Raw genomic sequence first — 18,797 nt, forward strand, 5'->3', positions numbered from 1 at the left:
ATATCACTCAGACTATGCTCAAATTTACCAAGATATAAATCAGAGATCTCTATATGAACTCCAAAATGTGTAGTGACTCATTTGTATCAAATCTGAATTGAACCTCAAACCTTTGTAGTACCAGCCCAGTTTTATCTTTGAGATATGCTCCGAAGACCTTCATCCGACATCAAAGAGGCACTGGCCTTGCGTACCAGGTAGCAGGAATATCTTTACTCCTAGATTCCCACAAAAGCATCAAACACCACAAAAAGAATTTTAAAAGCAAAACATTTCTGTCCCAATATCAATAATGAACTTTTCAAAAGACACCAATTAACCTAGTAGTGGGAGAACCTGAAGAACCGGGCCAATACATATTCTCTAATAAACAAATCGCATTTCTGATGAAGTACATGCAGAGGTCAGGATTGCAAAAAAAACTGTAAGATTTAAGCGAAAACTAGCATGAATCAGACTCTTTATCCTACGCAGGGTGGAAAAAGCACCTGCGACTAAGAGTGAAGTTTATATACAAAGGGTGTTAAGAGCAGGCCAGCTGTAGTCTTCCAGGATAAGGTGAAAATATAAGCTCATTGACAGACGAATGTTAGCAAGTGAGCTAGCTAGCAGCGATGACAAGGCAGATAGCGAAGTCTACAGGGTTCATTTCTATAATGCTTATTTTTTACCATTCCCAAGCAGCCATCGTAAAACAATACAAAAAGGCATTGCGACATACAAAGTTTTATGGATTTTTCATGAAGCTAAAAGTTAAAATGGGCCAACCGACGTGCTGACAAGCATCTAGAGTTAAATATAAGCACGCACAAGAGAAAATGTTTCAACATGGTCAAACTGGGTCAAAGATGAACCTTGTCTCAGCCAACTGGCCACCTCTGAAGCAGCGATCGCTCTTCAGGGCTAAATAAATTATTTATAAGTTTATAAAAATGACATGTCATGAAGTTTCAATTTCACTACAATGAATCCATACCCATGGAGCATAAAGCAACACCACATGGATGAGAGGGGACACAAGCGGTTCCGCCCACCCAATCCGGCGCTCCCCAGACGTACAAAAGACAGGGAAAAACAGACGTATAGACGCCTTTCATCCTCACAATGAGAATCATATGTCTCCCGTGGCCTGCTCCAGACATTCGGTCTTCACTATAGGTGACGCCTTCGGGCAGAAATGGGAATCTGAAACAAGGAACAAATCGCATGGAGATAAGAGGCTTCTGGAGGGGAAGCGGTGGTCTAATGGCTAGATTCAAGAGAGCAGTTTTGTGTCCGTCAACTTGATACCCTAGCGCAAGGCGTGCAACAAACCCATCAGAAAATGCAGCGTACAATGAATGTAAAGCAACTGGTGGTTTACAACTAAAAAATGAGTCACAGGGTCTATTAGGATCGTGAAATATTCAATATCAATGCACAGCTCTTTAATAAAAGTTGGATTTATCAAAATTTACCTGCATACATTCAGTACACTTACATAAAGCAATATAGACTACAAAACAATTCTCAGCTGCTTGATTGTTTTATATTGTCTTAATGTAAATTATCAAACTGCTAAACTAAAAGTACACTACTAAAAGTATTATCACAGCTCTGTATATAAAGTTGGATGTATAGTACATCAGCTTGATTCACATACATACAGTAGGTTACATTCACTGTGATTGTTTACATGGTAACAAAATTTGACCTATATTATATACATTTATTTGTTACAGCCTGATTCGACCCTGATTTGAAAACAATGCTAAACACAGAAATTAGGATTTCAAATCTACCAAAGGGGTTTTCTAAATAAAATGCAACTTCTGTGGAGGACAACAGCAACAGCAGCACTTCAAACAAACATTTCAGTTTAATTTGAAAGATTAACTACAGTTGTGATTGTGCATTGGTCTGTGGCATTACCTCATCAACGGCGTTCTGCTTCCAAAAATACTGCATTTAAATTTAATATGAGTATTTACAACATGCATTCTGCTGAGGAATACGCACAGAAATGAAAGCCAGCGAGTTCACGGGCCACTCTCTGTTACCGCTGCATTACTTCATGGAAATGCATCAATACCGGCCGGTCTAGAAGAGAGACTTGGCTCGCGCCTGATTTCTCATTATCGTAGACTAATGTTCTTTCCCGGTGCGTATAAATCAACACGACCGAGCCGCTTTCATGTGCGCAGCGGGAAGTTATCGTGCATATCGACGAGCTCTTTGAACTCTACATGTATGTTCTATATGTCTGTGGGTGTGGATGAGAAGGGACAGAGTTTGTATTTATTGATCGGTCACAGGGCTTAGGAAAAGATCAGAGACTTAGAGAATGACGTGCAGTGTTAATGAAGAGAAGCGTGCTCTACAAAACCAACTAATTTTCTTCTTAACCCTCATATAGTTTCACAAGTGGTTGATTTGGAAAGCTTTACGTAGAGAATAACAAACATTTCGGATGAAACTCAGCCCTCAACTGAAACCCACAGTCTAAACTAAGCTAAAAAAAAAAAAAAAAAACATTTTCAGAAAGAAGCAATGCCAAAATGCTCACCTTTTGGAGGAGGTTTCATGTTGCTTGGAAAGATTTTGATATGTAAGAATACGTTATATACGGTCGTGTTTGACCGTTGCGATAGCACGTTCTGAAAATGTGGCGGTAAATTTAAAAAGTGAAAAGGCGCGGGTTGTTTTATTCCACTGCACCGCTACTCGCGTTTCCGTATGCTGATTTCTATGGAAGCTTTTTTCTGCCACTGGATAAAGTGCTTATAATTTAATCGGGCTTCTTAGGAGCATGTGGATGATGAATTAAAATGCTGTTATGACAAGTGATAAAATATAGATTCAACCTCATTTGCATAATATCTCAAGTGCTGCAAAACATGACTGTCTAAACAGTAAGATAACCAAGTCTTGGAACAATAAAACTAATGTTCAAAATGCAGTTTTAAATAATGTAGGCTAGCAAAATGAAACCACATACAGATCAGTATTTCTTCAAATTAATATCTGTCTATATGGCATTATATTTTTTTTTCCATGGCTGATTTTTATTGATTCATTGATGATGGTTGGCATGGGCACAACACTCGCTTTCATTACATTAATCAAGGGCTGCATCTCAAGACACACATCAGGCCAAATGCAGAGGAGTTGAAAACAGAAGTAAACACATATTTAAGGCATTTGTGAATGCTTATGTTTAGAAATTATTTCATAAATGGTTAAATAGTTAAATATGTGCACCAGATGAAGATTTAAACGTTACATTGTCTTAAGAAAAAAAGTTTTTGCATTTGCAAAACTCGCCACCGTGCTATGAAATATGAGTTGATCCTGTCAGTATCTCTTGACAAACACACTTTCAGCTCACAAGATTACATGAAAAACTCCTGACAGACTGAAAATATTAATTAACTTTATTTGTATGAAAGAGGAAACCTGACTGAACAAGAACAGCACAGGGTAGCAGCGGCAGGTGCATGATATATTTCGGTGAAATGCCATGATGGTTCAATGCTACATGGGCTTTATCATTTGTTATCACTGCTCTCAGGACAGAGGAGTGTCTATCGTCTTAGTTAATGTGCACTTTTCTCATTATCTTCTCCTGTCCTTGAATCTTCAAAGAAAATGCAGCACTAATGAGCCTTCTTTCTTGAAAAACAACCCAACTAATCTGTCTAAAAAGAGAGAGAGAGAGATGCACAGGTTTGATTTATAGTAATGCTGGGGTTTTTCAATAATTAATGTGACAACAGAATTGAGAAGAAAAGCCTGCTGGATCAAGTCATTACCAATGGGATTGTAAATTTGTCAAAGGTCTTATTAGAGATAAAAGAGCAACCTCTGACCAAATCACATTTTGCTTTAGGAAATCAGACGAGTGTCAGAGTTGTATACTGAAGTGAAATGAAAGAGAGCCTCTGCTGCATGGTCGACTGAAGGCTGATAAAATAACAAACGTCTGCATGTCAGTGGCCTGCGTTCAATCGTCCTGTCACTGACACGGGACAGAGCTTTGGGTTAGTGAGTAGGATTTTATGACGGAACGGCCCTTTCATTCCACTGCATTAGGAAGACAAACTGCCGTTATCATTTGAAGTGGGTCTGCAGCTGCAGGAGAAACATGTTTGGCGCGTCTCCTGAAGCCGCAGAGATACAGAGACTCTTGACACTGGTCAAGCCACGCGCTTAAGAGAAGAGATGGACCAGACCTCCATCGTCTGCCGGAGAGAGCGCCGTGTCCATATAAAGAAATGAGGGCGTTCTGCTGGAGAGATATCAGAGCAGACATACACATCAACTCTCATGACCAAATGAAAAGAGCATCTCTGATAAATACGAGCAGTGATACGAGATGTTTCTTCTGAAAAAGAAACAAAAGTGAGACAGTAGTTGGCATGCAGTAAATTAAGTTTGTGTAGAAACAATTTTCACTGAGAAATGGTTAGTAATTGTCACACAAAATTTTGTATTTCCACGTCATCTCAGGGAAATGTGAGTTAATATTGAGACCTTTGATCATCTTGTCATCTTATGATCTCTTCTGAAGCTCAATATTATTTCAAAACATGTGATTCTACTTTAAAAGATCTAAAAATATCTAATGAAAGCATCTGAAAAGATCAAAAGAATGGACTCCAATCAGATTTTCAGTGCTTTTAAAAGAAGTTTTATCTTCTGCTCCTCAAGGGTGCATTTATTTGTGCAAAACATCAGTAAAAAAAGATGTAAATGTAATTTATCCCATCTGAATTTTCATTACTCCAGTCTTCAGTGTCACATGATTCTTCAGAAATCATTATTATATGCTGATTTGCTGCTCAATAAACAGTTCTGATTATTATCAACGATGAAAATAGTTGTGCTGCTTCATATTTTTGTGGAAACTGTAACATATATATATATATATATATATATTTTAGGATTCTTTGATGAATAGAAAGTTCAGAAGAAAATAATTTATTTGAAAGAGAAATCAACATTATAAATGTCTTTACGGTCTTTTTTGATACATTTAATGCACACTTTTTAAGAAAAAAATTTTATTCATTTATTCTGTTCAAAACCAGTCACCAGTCACATGACCACTCCAAACACATCCAGTTTTCAAGGACCTCATCTACAGCAGACTAAGACAAGAGAACACAGGAGGGGAGAGATATACGAGAGAATGAGTGTATAAATCACAGGCCATCTCCCGCAGCGTTTACGAACGCCTGCCTCTCTGTTAAACAGAGGGCCCTGCTGGTACCTGGGGGCCCCCGTGCAGGAGCCGAGGCCTCGCCACCCCCCTCCTCGCTCGACAGAGAGGTCGTCAGAGGGCCTGATCGGTGCGACCCCTGTGGTCACACTGCACAGTGTCATTTCAGACACAGTACAAACGCAGTATTTCACTCTGATAACAGCGGCTCGCTCGCCGTCACCGCATCCGACGCCAGGTCACAGGAGATCTCAACACAAATAACACTTTTAATCAGAATACTGGTGAACGTGGCATTAGATTCATACTGAGTATTTGTGGCATGCCCTGCCAATCAAATGTTTAGACACACTGAATTTGTTTATCATGATCTTTTGATCTAAAGGCTTCTGCTTAAATGCTTGGTCTGAAGTCCTGTAGACAAATATAAATTGTGCCCACAAGCAGATCTGGAATCGAAACAAAGAAGTTTTCATTTGTGTCACATCATTACCAGACTTCCATTTGTATTATTCCAGAGATGTCATCATTTTAAAGTTATAATAACATGCAGAAAATAGTCATAAAAAATAGAATGAGTCAGTGTGTTCAAATTTTTGACTGCTAGCATATGTGAATGACCATCATATCGAATAATTAAATAATTCAGTGGGCCTATTGTCTTTTTTTCCACATTCTCAAAAATAAGCATTCAAAAGGTTCTAAAATAATGTTTGTTTAGCAAAAAAAAAATTTAACTACATATTCAAACTTGTTTATTTGTTGACAACAACTGACAACAAATGGCACTGTTATATGTAATAGTGCAAAATTTCAGTTTAAATACTCTTAAAAGTAATGTGTTCACCACCAATTATTTAGAATTGGAAACCAAAACGAACCAAAAAAAAAAAAAAAAAAAAATCAAAACGCTGACGTGAAGAACAACTGAACAACTTTTTTTAAGGACTGACGGTTTAAATAAGAACATGCTAAAAGAAGCAGTTTTTACTGGTAGTTTTTGTTTGACATCAATAATGACAACATTTATTTTTAAAGTTCCACAAAGAATGTTTAACCTCCAATTATTTCGAAACGCAAGAACCAAGAAACCAAAACACTGATCTAAAAACCAAAAATGATTCGTCAAGCATCGGTGCTGGGGAAACTTTAAAAAGTGAAGCATTACAATATTGCGTTACTCGATAATAAGTAATTTTCATGGAAAATAATGCATTACGTTGCTTTTACATGAGCTGGGCTTGCTTATTTATTTTTTAATAACTATTTTTAATAACTTTTCAAACCCAAAGTGAAATGAATAAGCCTCAGGCTCTTGCAACTGCAGTTTCTCTTAACAAGGAGACAGAAGAGGTGCCAGTCAATAAATGGGAAAACAAAGTAACTTGCATTATACTTTTTTAAATTTTTTATTAATGCATTACTTAACTAACTATTTGAAAAAAGTATTCTGATTACGTACCTTGCATGACTATTCAACACTATCAAGCATGTAATAAATCTTCAAAACAACCATAGAGAAGCTCAAAAGAACCCAATACATAAAAAATATCATGAAGAACCTTTATTTTTAAAGAGCTTTTAATGAAATAAAAAGTTGTTCATTTAGATTTGAATCTTACACATAGAAGTAAAAAAAAAAACGTATTGTACACTCTTAAAAAAAGGTTTTTTTGCAGTGATTTCAATGAATAGTTTGTAAAATATATAATTTTCTCCCTCTGTATAAATAACATTTGAATTATCTAAAGAAACCTTTTTTCCCACTATAAATTTCCCACTGATGTGAAAGGTTCTTTATGGAACCACTCATGCCAAAAAAAGAACCTTTATTTTGGTCTGAAACCTCCAGACCCGAGGCCCTCAATACCCTTTGGCCGGGACACATCCATTTAAACGAAGTTCCTTGTGATTAGTTTACCCAAGCGGCCGTAACGGTGTCCTAATCAGCGGAGTGTTTGGGTAAAGCGCTGTTCTGCAGGGGTAAACAGAGCTGTATTTGATGCTCTTTATGAGGGCTGTTTGGCAGGGTTTATTCCTCTGTTAGACTGGCTCCATGCTCTCGGAGGGAGGCCGGCCCTCCTGCGGGGCCGCAAATGGGCGGGTGGCAGTCGGGCCCGGGCCACATGAGAGAGAGATGCTCTCCAGCTGTTCCAGACCTCGTGCTTTATCTCTTCAGGATGTTACAGTAGATGTTAACAGGTTTTCAATGAGAATCATCATGCATCTCCACCCCACAATAAAAAGTTTGAAAACAAACCACTTGAGACAGAGATAAAGAGCCATTTTCACTTTAGATAAGCTGCGGTTTTTACAAACTGCAAACTAACGCACTCATTAGCTTGAGCCGTCAGCTCTGTTATCCCCCGTGATGTGAGAAAGTTTAGTCGGCCGCTCCATTAGGCTCCACATTACATGTTTGCCGCATCAACACGCCGTAACCCTTAACCAAGTTATCCAGCAGAAAGTGCATCCAGAAAGGTTTTAACAAGACCAGATAAGCAAATGAACACGTTTGGGTTCCCAGGCTGTGAATGTTAAGAACTGTTTAAAATAATCGATGCATAAAATGCAGTTAATCTACTTTAGATGGGACGTCTACTGAAACGTACATCACTTAATCACGGCTAACACTTCATAATAACTTTCATTAATAAGTCATTAGCAAATACCCTATGATGCTTAATGACAGATCAGGAGTTTGAATGTGGATGTGCATGAGGATATATGAATAAAAGATTCATAAATTACCCTAATATACACTCAAAACATATGATGCATATAAAATCCCCAACCGTTTGGATTACCATATCTTAATGTGATGCATATTTGTCATTCATACATGCACTCAAAAAAAATCAAGGCATGCTATCATGGTTTATTATTAACTATTTGCATTTTTGCAACTATTTGATTTTATTTAAATAATCATATTTTTTAAATGCACTTATTTAAATTAGAAAAATCAGCTAATTACATTTGTGCAGTAAAATAAACATGGTTAAATTATGACTAGCTGTGGATATTAGTATTAGTATTTTTACAGAATTTTTTTTTTTTGTTGTTGATTGAAGTGCCAAAACCTCCATGGGCCCCTGAGAGCATCACCAGTGGTTGCCTGGTTACGGGGCCCTTAAGCCAGGTGAGAATATTTCATGGTAAATTAGGAGAATCTCTTTGAAGTTTCTACACAGGCGTCTTGAAAAGAAACAAAGACTTGGGAAACAAAAGCTTGAGCGTGCCATTTGGTGTGGTTTTCACTGATATTTTATTATCTGAATATAAAGAATAAATAACAGTTCATCTTAATTTACAGGACAAATCGTCATCACGAAGCAGCTGTCACAGCTGCAGGACGTTAAAAATCCATAATAAATTTTGAGGTCGTCACATCTGTGTGGAAAACCTTATAAAACATCTCAAACGGCTCCACGGGCTGCTCTCTGAAATATAAATACGTTAACTAATATTTTCCACAAATACAGTAGACTCTGGATAATACACATAATACTGGCTTTTTACAAGTAGCTAAATCATTACATGATGGCACGACATATACATACAATACATTCCTACACATTATAGTGCATTAAAAAAATAAAACGCAACACTTTACAATAACTTATATGAACGGCATTAACAGATATTATTATCGTATTATAATACATAATGCACAACAAATCATCAGCTAGTACATTCAAACTGTAGATTAAATGTTTTGTTTTTTATTTACTTAATATATTGTCATATATAATATATATGAAGTATTGTTATCTTCAGCATATCAATATTTTTGTTGACTTTGTTAATGACTTAAAGTTAACATAAAGTGTTACCAAAATACAAAATAAAACATTTTTCATAACTTAAATCCAAAAAATGTGTATTAAATTTTTTTTTAATGTTCTTCCAGAAATATGTATCAGAGCAGAGTTTTTTAAACTGATATCCCACATTCGTATCAGATCAAATTTTGTACAGTAATACAGTTTTCCATAATGTAAGTCCAGGAATCAGCATCAGCTGCAGCTCATGTCCAGAAATACGACAGTTTGTATATAGTCTGTGCACTTTTTTCCAGAAATGAGCATCGGCTCGGAGCTTCGATGTCCGTTTGTGATTGGTCAGTTCGCACAGGAGCATTTGCACTCGGTGATGATGGGATACTGCACCGGTATCCACGCGCACTTGAGTGCGCCTCGCCTCTGCACGCATCTCCATCGTAGCAGCGTGATGTGCGTGGATTTGGCCGGTTTGCACACCATTCCCTCCGGCACCGAGCAGGAGCGCTTACTGTAGCAGCTCCCCGCGCGCACAAAGCGCGGCCAGAAGCGCGCGCCGAGGTCGTTCCACGCGTACAGCACCGGACAAAACGAGTAGGACCAGAGCCACATCTGCAGCCTGCGCTTCAGCTTCTTGCTGGCCTTGCGCTTCTTGCCCCACTGCACGTCAAAGTCCAGGTTCTTGATGTCTTTGGGCATCATCCCGGTGGGGTTCTGCTGCTGGAGGTCCAGCTCCTCCAGATCCTCGTTGCCGGTGTAGCGGTCCTGAGGAGGATTGACGGACAGAAAGCGGCTGTCAAAGTCCCCAAGCGCGCTCCGCAGCTCGGTCTCGTTTAGGTCCCGCTCTCGCGGGTCGTAGATGGGGTCAGGGTCCTCCTTGAGCTCCAGCAGGGGTAAAGTGTCACTCGGAATGGGTCTGAGAAGATAATAGTGCTGACACTGAGCGAGAGACACCAAGAGCAGGTACACCGTCACCAAGCCCTGCGGGAGATCCATCGTGATGCGAAAAACTAAAGTAAAAAAATCGCTCAAATTCAACTTTATCCGACGCGAATGCAAGCGCTAGACGCAGGATCTATCCATCCATCTCACTCGCAAGGTTTCCTACTGCTGGCGGTTGAATGCATCGGAATCGTGCGCTGCATAACGCGTGAAAAGTCCTGCACGTGACGAGTCTGCACGAGCCAAAACTCTGGGAATGCCTCTCTGACGCGCGCGCCTCTCATATATACACGCGCGGCCCAGTGATGTAATACGTCGGATCTGGGGTTTTGAATGTGAGTTTGTTTGCAGGAGATTCCCTGACACCTCCTTCACAGCTCAGGGGGAAAGAGAGAGAGAGAGAGAGGGGCGTGGCTGAGGGGGTCAGAAGCCGCTACGCCTCCTGTCGGCCTCCTCGCGCCACTGGGAGAAACCTCACGGCGAGAGTATATATACAGGCCTATATGATAGTCTGTACTTTCTTTAACTGACACGGTTATATAATAATAGTGTTTTAAATGTTAAATGTTTTAAATTAAATGTTAAATAAATAAATAAATATATTTAAAATAATAAAAAGTACTCAGCATGACATTAATATTAAAATAATAAATTAGACAATTAAATTAAAATTATCTCTCTCTCTCTCTCTCTGTCAGCTCTGTACTATCACTATCTATGTAGCAATGCTCTTATATCCTCATGATATTCCAGGAAGACTGAATCTGAAATAAGTCTCCTGAAAATATTTTTGAAGAAAAGCAGCTCCTAAATGACCACGTAACTATCTTTTTGCAACTTTAAGAAGCACAAACACACAAGTGAGTTCTTAGGCCATGGGGAATAAAAACATAAAACATTCTGTCCAAATGAATCCAAAATGAACATCTCCCACCAAGCCAGCGCAGCGGGAACCCCGAGCTACTGTCAAACGCTCGTTCTTCAAGAATCGTTTAATGGAAGAAGTGACCTGCCATTCCACTGGCCATAAAGCAGACGGAGAGATAAATGCATCTCTGTTTCTGTCTGAATGAGCTAATTCAGACTTCAGCTCCGCTACTTCTGTGCGAGGAGACAGAGAACAGTCTGGGACGCAAGTCACAGGTGTATTTTTGGGCATTGTCACAACATAAAAGACTCAAAATACACATAACAGACTTGGAGAAGTGCAGCCGTAATGCAAAACAGATGAGTGCACGTTTCTGGTTTTATTTTAAACCATTTTTTTCAGTGCATGATTTATTTATTTTTAAAGAAAACAAGAAGAATGTCTTAATAATTATTCATCAAGTGCACATTTCGACATGATTAAAAGAACTAAAATAGGTTGTAAATGCCAGTTCATGTTGAATTTTAATAAAGATTGAAATTCAAAATCCTTTTCATAACCAGCTCACTTCAACAGGACTTACCCACTTAAAAACCCACAAACATTTTGCGAAGTAGCAAAAGATCAGCATTTGGCTTTGCTTAACCTCACCGTCTGTCACATACGATTCTCTTGATTTTTTCCTGGAGTTTTATCACAGTCAAAATACATACGCGGCATGTATCTACCTGTCATACTCAAGAGTTATCAGAGCAGACGCCGACACTGAGATGTTTTCATTTGAACAATTTAATTTGATCAAAACTGCATCACGGCACCCATTGACTGCAGAGGTTCCATCAGTGAGCAAGTGATACTGTATAATGCCAAATTTCTCCAAATCTAATGAAGAAACAAACTCATGTATATCTTGGATGGGCTGGGGTGAGGACATCTTCAGCCAATTTTTTTCTTTTTTGGGTGAACTATTCCTTTAACAAACCTTTCAGTTCATGTTTTCGTTGTGTAAAGAACATTTTGAAAAAAAATCTAAAGGAACCACTACAAAGAATTTGTGGAATGGAAAGATTCCATTTTCAAGAGTCCCGATTCTTCATGGAACCATTGGTGGCATTAAAGAACCTTAAATTTTTTCAAGTGTAAGAAAGAAAATAACAGATTCTGTACTGCTATAGATACAGTACACAGCAGAAAGATCACATCTGTCTGTGGCTTCGTTGTCCGCTCTGTTCCCACAATCCTCTCTGCCTGTTAAGGCCATGAACACACAGACGTAAAACTTCTCGCCACGATGCTAGAGCAAACGCTATGTTGTCAAAGATCGCCTTGTAGTTATGGCTAGATTTCGTCCTTCAGTGTGCGTCAGTTTAATTTTTTCACCTGTTTTATTGTCCAGCAGGTGAAAACGGTGTATCTCATCACTTAGCAAAGTAACACACATGATTTGAATCTTTCATGTCATCACTAACCCCAAGGATGAGTAATAGTAATCCTTTCAATTTAGCGTGCCCCACTAATTATAGGTTTGCACTGATTCCTGTGGCTTGTTCACACAATTTATCTCCTCAATTACTGTTTCCACAGTCATGTTTAACTGAGGCCACATTTCTAAACACACACTTGACTATTTAAGATGTGCAATTTGGTGGGTTCGTGGGTGGGTGGGGGGGTATTTTTTTATATTATGCTTCAGGTGAATCGTACCTAAAAAACACTTTTGAGTAATTGGAAATATAATCTAGGAGTTTTTTTTCTTAATATTGACCCTTCGCAAAAACCCATCCTCCTTAGTTACTGTTGCTATGTTTGACAAGCCATGTCGCTCTCGCACTACAGTTCTCACATGGTGAAAAATATATCGCAGGGCAAAGAGAAAACGAGCTGACAGACAAGACAGAGCAGGCTACTTCTGGTATGAATCAAGGTCTCAGCTTTCAAATTTGATCATTTTTTAAGAAATTCAAACCATTTTGTCACACATCTCTTGTTGTGACAGATCAACGCATTGCCCCAGTTAAAGCAGTACGTGAACCGATCGTCTTTTCACATTTACTTAAAGCACATAATAAACATGAATGAACATCAAAACGTATTTTACTTCAACCATGGAGACACGTCAATACACAACTTTTACAGATCACCTGTCAATCAAAGTCTTAGCGAATGGTCAATTGTGTGACTATTTCTTATTGAGCGTAATGAGCATGTCTGCAAGCGGGTCAATTTTGACCCGCAAATGTTATAGTTAAAGTAGGTGTGTATGATGTGACATTTTTAGATCGTGGACGAAAATTAAAAAAGCCTCCACTATCCCCTTTTGAAGAAATACCATATTATCGTGCTACAGTGCATATTCTATCAGCTGCAGTTCTGGCGCCACCATATCAATATACTCTACAACGCGACATACATTTGCATCAGTGTTAACTCAGCGGTAGACTTACTCTCACAGTACACTGGATTTTTTCACAATAGCAATAGTACATTATTTGCATTTGCTTCAAAGCCTTGCCAGTTAAACATTTCATTCACCCAAAGCACGCGTGCAAAAGTCTGTCAAACAGTTCCTGATTACTCTAATAAGTTAAATTTTGCGCTAATACTGTCAAAACACAAAAGCTTTACATATAGGCTCAGTTGGTTATTTCTAAAATGAAAGTAAATGATTGAGAGAAAAATGGATAAATGCCTGTATATTAGATGCGTGCAGGTTTTAAAGGTACTAAACATGCTGTCGACTGTCATTAAAGTGATAGTTCACTCTTTAATTGTATTTATGTAATTATTTACTCGCTCACATGTTGTCCCAAGCCTGTATTAATTTATTTCTTGTGCTGAACAGAAATAAGTTATTTTAAAGAATGTGGGTAACCAATCAGTTGCTGGTCCACACTGACTTTGATAGTAGGAAGAAAAGAAAATACGGTTGCACTTTATTTTACAGTTCGTGTACTTACATGTACTTATATTGTACTTACAGTGTATTTATCTAAGAAAGTTCTGGTAATACAAGATAACTACATGGGGTAGGGTTAGGTTTAGGGGTAGGTTCAGGGTTACCTAGTTATTACATAGTTATTGTAATTACTATAATAAGTACATAGTATGTACATGAGGAACAGGACTGTAAAATAAAGTGCTACCGAAAATACTATGGAAGTCACTGTGGACCAGCAACTGTTTAGTTTTCCTCTTTCTTCAAAATAGCATTTAAGTTCAGCAGAAGAAAGAAACTCAATTAGGTTTAAAACAACGTTTGATTGAGGAAATTATGGTATTAAATTAAATCAGAATGACAGAATTAACAGATCTTTGGGTGAACTATTCCTTTAATGTTAATAAAATAAAAAAAATGCACAGAAAATCCACTCACTATTCCTGACTGAAAAGCTTTAATACAGCTGCTTTAATAGGAATCAATCTAGTGTTTTATTTTTATATTTGTTTATTCAGTTTGTTGAGTGCTCCTGCTTAATACAATGTACCTGAAAATAAAGCATTGTTAGTTTTATTTGTATATTATGCGTATTTGTAATGTGTACCATTGTTCTTATTTTTAAAGATAAACTAATCACAAAGATTTTTTTTGCACGCTTCGGCCTAAATATCGGCCATTCTTTTTTTTCTTCATAATAGGAAAATTTGCTTGCAAAATAGTAAAACAAACATGACAGAGAATTGTAATAAAATCGTGAATTGTGATTTACTTATGTCAGTTTATAGCTACCTCTGCAATTACATGCAAGTTAAAAACCATACATTTTTTCCTTATTTCATTCATTCATTCATTCATTCATTCATTCATTTTTATAGTGTGATTCTTTTTTTTGTGAAGCTTTTTAAATCTAACATAATTTAAAGGTTGAAATACATTTATAATAAATGGAATTTTACAATTTCAGTCATTATAATTAACTAAAGCCTCCGTATAACACATGACCCTAACAACCTAACATTACTAGAAAAGATTGGCGTGAATGAGGTGGGCTTTTACTTAACTTAAACACATACAATTTTCACTTTCTGGACAATGTGATGGGCAAAAGAAAAATCCCAGTGAAAACAACTCCATCCGATCGGCACCTTAAACCACCGGGGGAATGTTTTGGGTTTTGCTATAAAATAAAACCATCCAAGGCATTTAAGAGGCCTGTCTTCTCGTGTTCCCATGAGGCTCTGAGACAGTAGCGTTCTCACACAGCGATCCTCTCCCTGCCTATAAACTCTCATTTAAACACACACTGTGTCAAAACAAGCTAATTAACCAAATCGCACTTTAAATCTCTACATGCTGTGGAGGCATTACAGCGTTTAAAGGCTGTTTCACAAGCCATTATTAGAAAGAGAGAACAGTGTGTTCAAAATCTACAGTGTGCTGCTTTCTCATATGTACAAACAATGCCGTACTTTGAGTCTATATACAGTGGAAAATGCAGGAATCAGAGGTCTGTGCTGCTGGTGTTTAATCATCTCAGCCTCGACACACAAATGTATAATATGTCGGGAGAAAATCTCAAACTCTGTCTATCCAAATAAGTGACTTCATACAAAAGTCAGCCTGATGTACTGTAAACTAAAAACAGTTTGCATGCTGCAAAATTTGCATTTCTGAGAAAGAACTCGCTGATGAAGTTCAACCAAAAGGTTTGTTCATATCTTTGATTTTTTAGGATTCTGAAAGATATTCATCTGGATGAACAACATTTGACACAAACAATAAATACCAGTTAAATAAATTAAAAAAAACACCCTAATTTAAACTAAATAAAATGGCATAAACATCAGAATTTAATTAGATTATATATGCGATACCACGCAAAGTTTTTTTTTTAAAAAGAATTATCTTCTGCTCACCAACATATTCTATGTGAATATACTGTAAAATGTAATTTATTCCTGTCACATAAAACTGAATTTTAGCATCATTACTCCATCTTCAGTGTCACATGATCCTTCATATGTCATTCTGATTGCTGATTTGCATATTGGAATGCAATCGTTCTTACATGATGTAAAAAAAAAACTGCATTTACAAACCCGATTCCAAAAAAGTTTGTGAGTAAAAAAGGAATGGAATAATTTACAAATCTCACACACTTATATTCTATTCACAATAGGAAGGTATAAGAAATACTTCCATAAAACATTGTCAGTGAACACAATCCACCGTGCCATTCGCCGTTGCCCGCTAAAACTGTATAGGTGAAAAAGGAAGCCATATCTAAACATGATCCAGAAGCGCAGGCGTTTTCTCTGGGCCAAGGCTCATTTAAATTGGACTGTGGCAAAGAGGAAAACTGTTCTGTGGTCAGACGAATCAAAATTTGAAGTTCTTTTTGGAAAACTGGGACGACATGTCATCCGGACTAAACAGGACAAGGACAACCCAAGTTGTTATCAGCGCTCAGTTCAGAAGCCTGCATCTCTGATGGTATGGGGTTGCATGAGTGCGTGTGGCATGGGCAGCTTACACATCTGGAAAGATGAGCACCATCAATGCTGAAAGGTATATCCAAGTTCTAGAAGAGTGTACACCGAGTATGTGTGTTAGATGAGAGGAAGATGTGACAAAGAAGACCCAAGACAGTTTGGAGCAACTAGAAGCCGGTTTTAGACAAGAATGGGACAACATTCCTATTCCTAAACTTGAGCAGCTCGTCTCATGAGTCCCCAGAAGTTATAAAAAGAAGAAGGGATGTCACACAGTGGTAAACATGGCCTTGTCCCAATTTTTTTGAGATGTATTGATGCCATGAAATTTAAAATCAACTTATTTCTCCCTTAAAATGATACATCTTCTCAGTTTAAACATTTGATATGTCATCTATGTTGTATTCTGAATAAAATATTGAAATTTGAAACTTCCACATCATTGAGTTCTTTTTTTATTCACAATTTGTACAGTGTCCCAACTTTTCTGGAATCTGGTTTGTACTTGAAATAGAAATCTTTCGTAACATAGATGTCTTTACTCACGCTATATAAATATAGACAAGTTTTTATTCACTTTTAAACTTCTCTTAAATGAACTGGAATCATCTGGAAAAATGTATCTCTTAAAGGTTTCTCACGCAAATTACAAATTAGTCAAACAAGATACAGCATGTAAAAATAGCTGTGTGAACAATTATTTAAATAACAGTTTAGTAATTATTCATCCAATCAAACTTAATACTATTCTGCACATTGTTCCATTAATGCTGCATCTTCAAATCACCTGCCTCTAAATGTGCAACACGATTGGTCGCTTCACATGTCAGTCATTCTAAGTGGGCGGTTCCTTGCTGCAGTGTTGACTGGAATTCAGCGATAGTAAAGTAAGTAAGAGATAGTAAGTGACTAACTCTGGTATCAGACTAGTATCTGAGCATTGCTCGAGCTGTCAGGGTTTGAATAATGTCCGTATGTTTCGGACTCTGTTTCTTGGTCCCAAAACACATGACATCAGCAGTTATTTCGGTCCGCTGCGCCATCAATGTGCCTTTCAGTTCAGGTGAGAGCAGAAATCTCCTGACGGGACATTCTGACAGGTGAATCACACACCTCATGTTCGCATACACACACACGCGCGCTGATGCAACCTGCTCACAGTTAAATAGGTCTTTCTTAGCTCTGAAAATAAACAGAACGCAGTTTGATGGATGGCGGCCGCATGTGTCGATGCCCTGTGCGTGTTTAATGAAGCGAGAGGCACTCGTACTGAGATAGATGAAGACGAAGGGCTCAGAGAACGAATGGCTGTCTAGACCTGCAGAGTGAAGAACTTCAATTCAACTCTGCTTGAACACTTGTGACAGCATCGCGTAACATCCAAGATGTAGATACATTTTTTTCTACATCAGATTTGGAGAAATGTTGCATTATATGACTTGCTCACCAATGGATTCTTTGCAGTGAATGGGTGCCGCCGTCAGAATGAGTGTCCAGCTGATAAATACATCACAATTATCCACACCACTCCAGTTTATCAGTTAACATCTTGTCAAGTGAAAAGATGCGCGTTTGTGAACAAATCTATCATTAAGACTTTTTTAAACTTCAAATCATTGTTTTTGGCTACAATATAAGACCTCAAGCCAAAATATTGCTTTCTCCAATGAAAAAGTAATCTCGTCTGAATCAGGAGAGAAATATGCAGAAATCAACTATGGTTTACAAGAGAAATAAACCTAAAGCCTATAAACAGCCCTAAATAAATATGTGAATGGATTTTGATGTGAGAGGAGAACAAGAGTTGGACACTTTTAACACTGAAGAAGGAGTTATTATGGATTATGGACACATATTTTGGTCAGAAGCAACAATTTAAAACACATTAATAGTGGATTTGTTTATTGGAAACATGCAGCTTTTATCTTCACAAGATAATAATTGATGGACTGGAGTGGTGTGGATTACTTGTGGATTATTGTGATGTTTTTATCTGTTGTTTGGACTCTCATTCTTACGGCACCCATTCACTGCAGAGGATCCACTGCTGAGGAAGTGATGTAATGCTAATTTTCTCCAAATCTGTTCATCTGTTTTTCTCCAAATATATTAAAGCTACAAATCTGGGAGAAAACTTAGAAAACCACACTATATCTGACTAATCATTGAGATTTTATTTTCATTTTTATTTTATTTTGCATAAGTTTTTATTTGTACATTTTCATTTCAATTTTAGGTAACGTTTTAATCATTTTGTTGTGTGCTTTTTTTCTATTTTTTCTATGTATATATAATTATATATATAATTATAAATATATTTTTTCTGTATAGTATATATTCATTTAATTTATTTATCTAAGAACATTAAGTTGAACTAAATAAAAAAGAAAATTGTTGCCTTGGCCAATATGTGAGCAATGTGACACTCGTAGATGTGAGATATGGCTGTATATCGGCACGGCTATGATTCAGACGTAGGTAATCACAGTTTGCCGATAGACAGCCATATCGCACGTCTATGAGTGTGATGTTGCATTTATACAACAGTTCAGTGGCACAAGTGTGTAAATACATA

General features: G+C 37.5%; 1 protein-coding gene across 1 annotated transcript; it reads right to left on the reverse strand.

Moving 5' to 3' along the window:
- Positions 1-9,091: 9,091 nt before the first annotated feature.
- LOC113067459 (noggin-1-like) lies at positions 9,092-10,215 on the reverse strand. The gene has a single exon (XM_026239880.1). It carries the CDS (start codon positions 9,976-9,978, stop codon positions 9,325-9,327), a length of 654 nt encoding a protein of 217 aa, XP_026095665.1. The 5' UTR covers positions 9,979-10,215; the 3' UTR covers positions 9,092-9,324.
- Between the last annotated feature and the right edge of the window lie 8,582 nt (positions 10,216-18,797).

The sequence above is a fragment of the Carassius auratus genome, linkage group LG28B (assembly GCF_003368295.1).
Source record: "Carassius auratus strain Wakin linkage group LG28B, ASM336829v1, whole genome shotgun sequence".
Classification (NCBI taxonomy): Eukaryota; Metazoa; Chordata; class Actinopteri; order Cypriniformes; family Cyprinidae; genus Carassius; species Carassius auratus.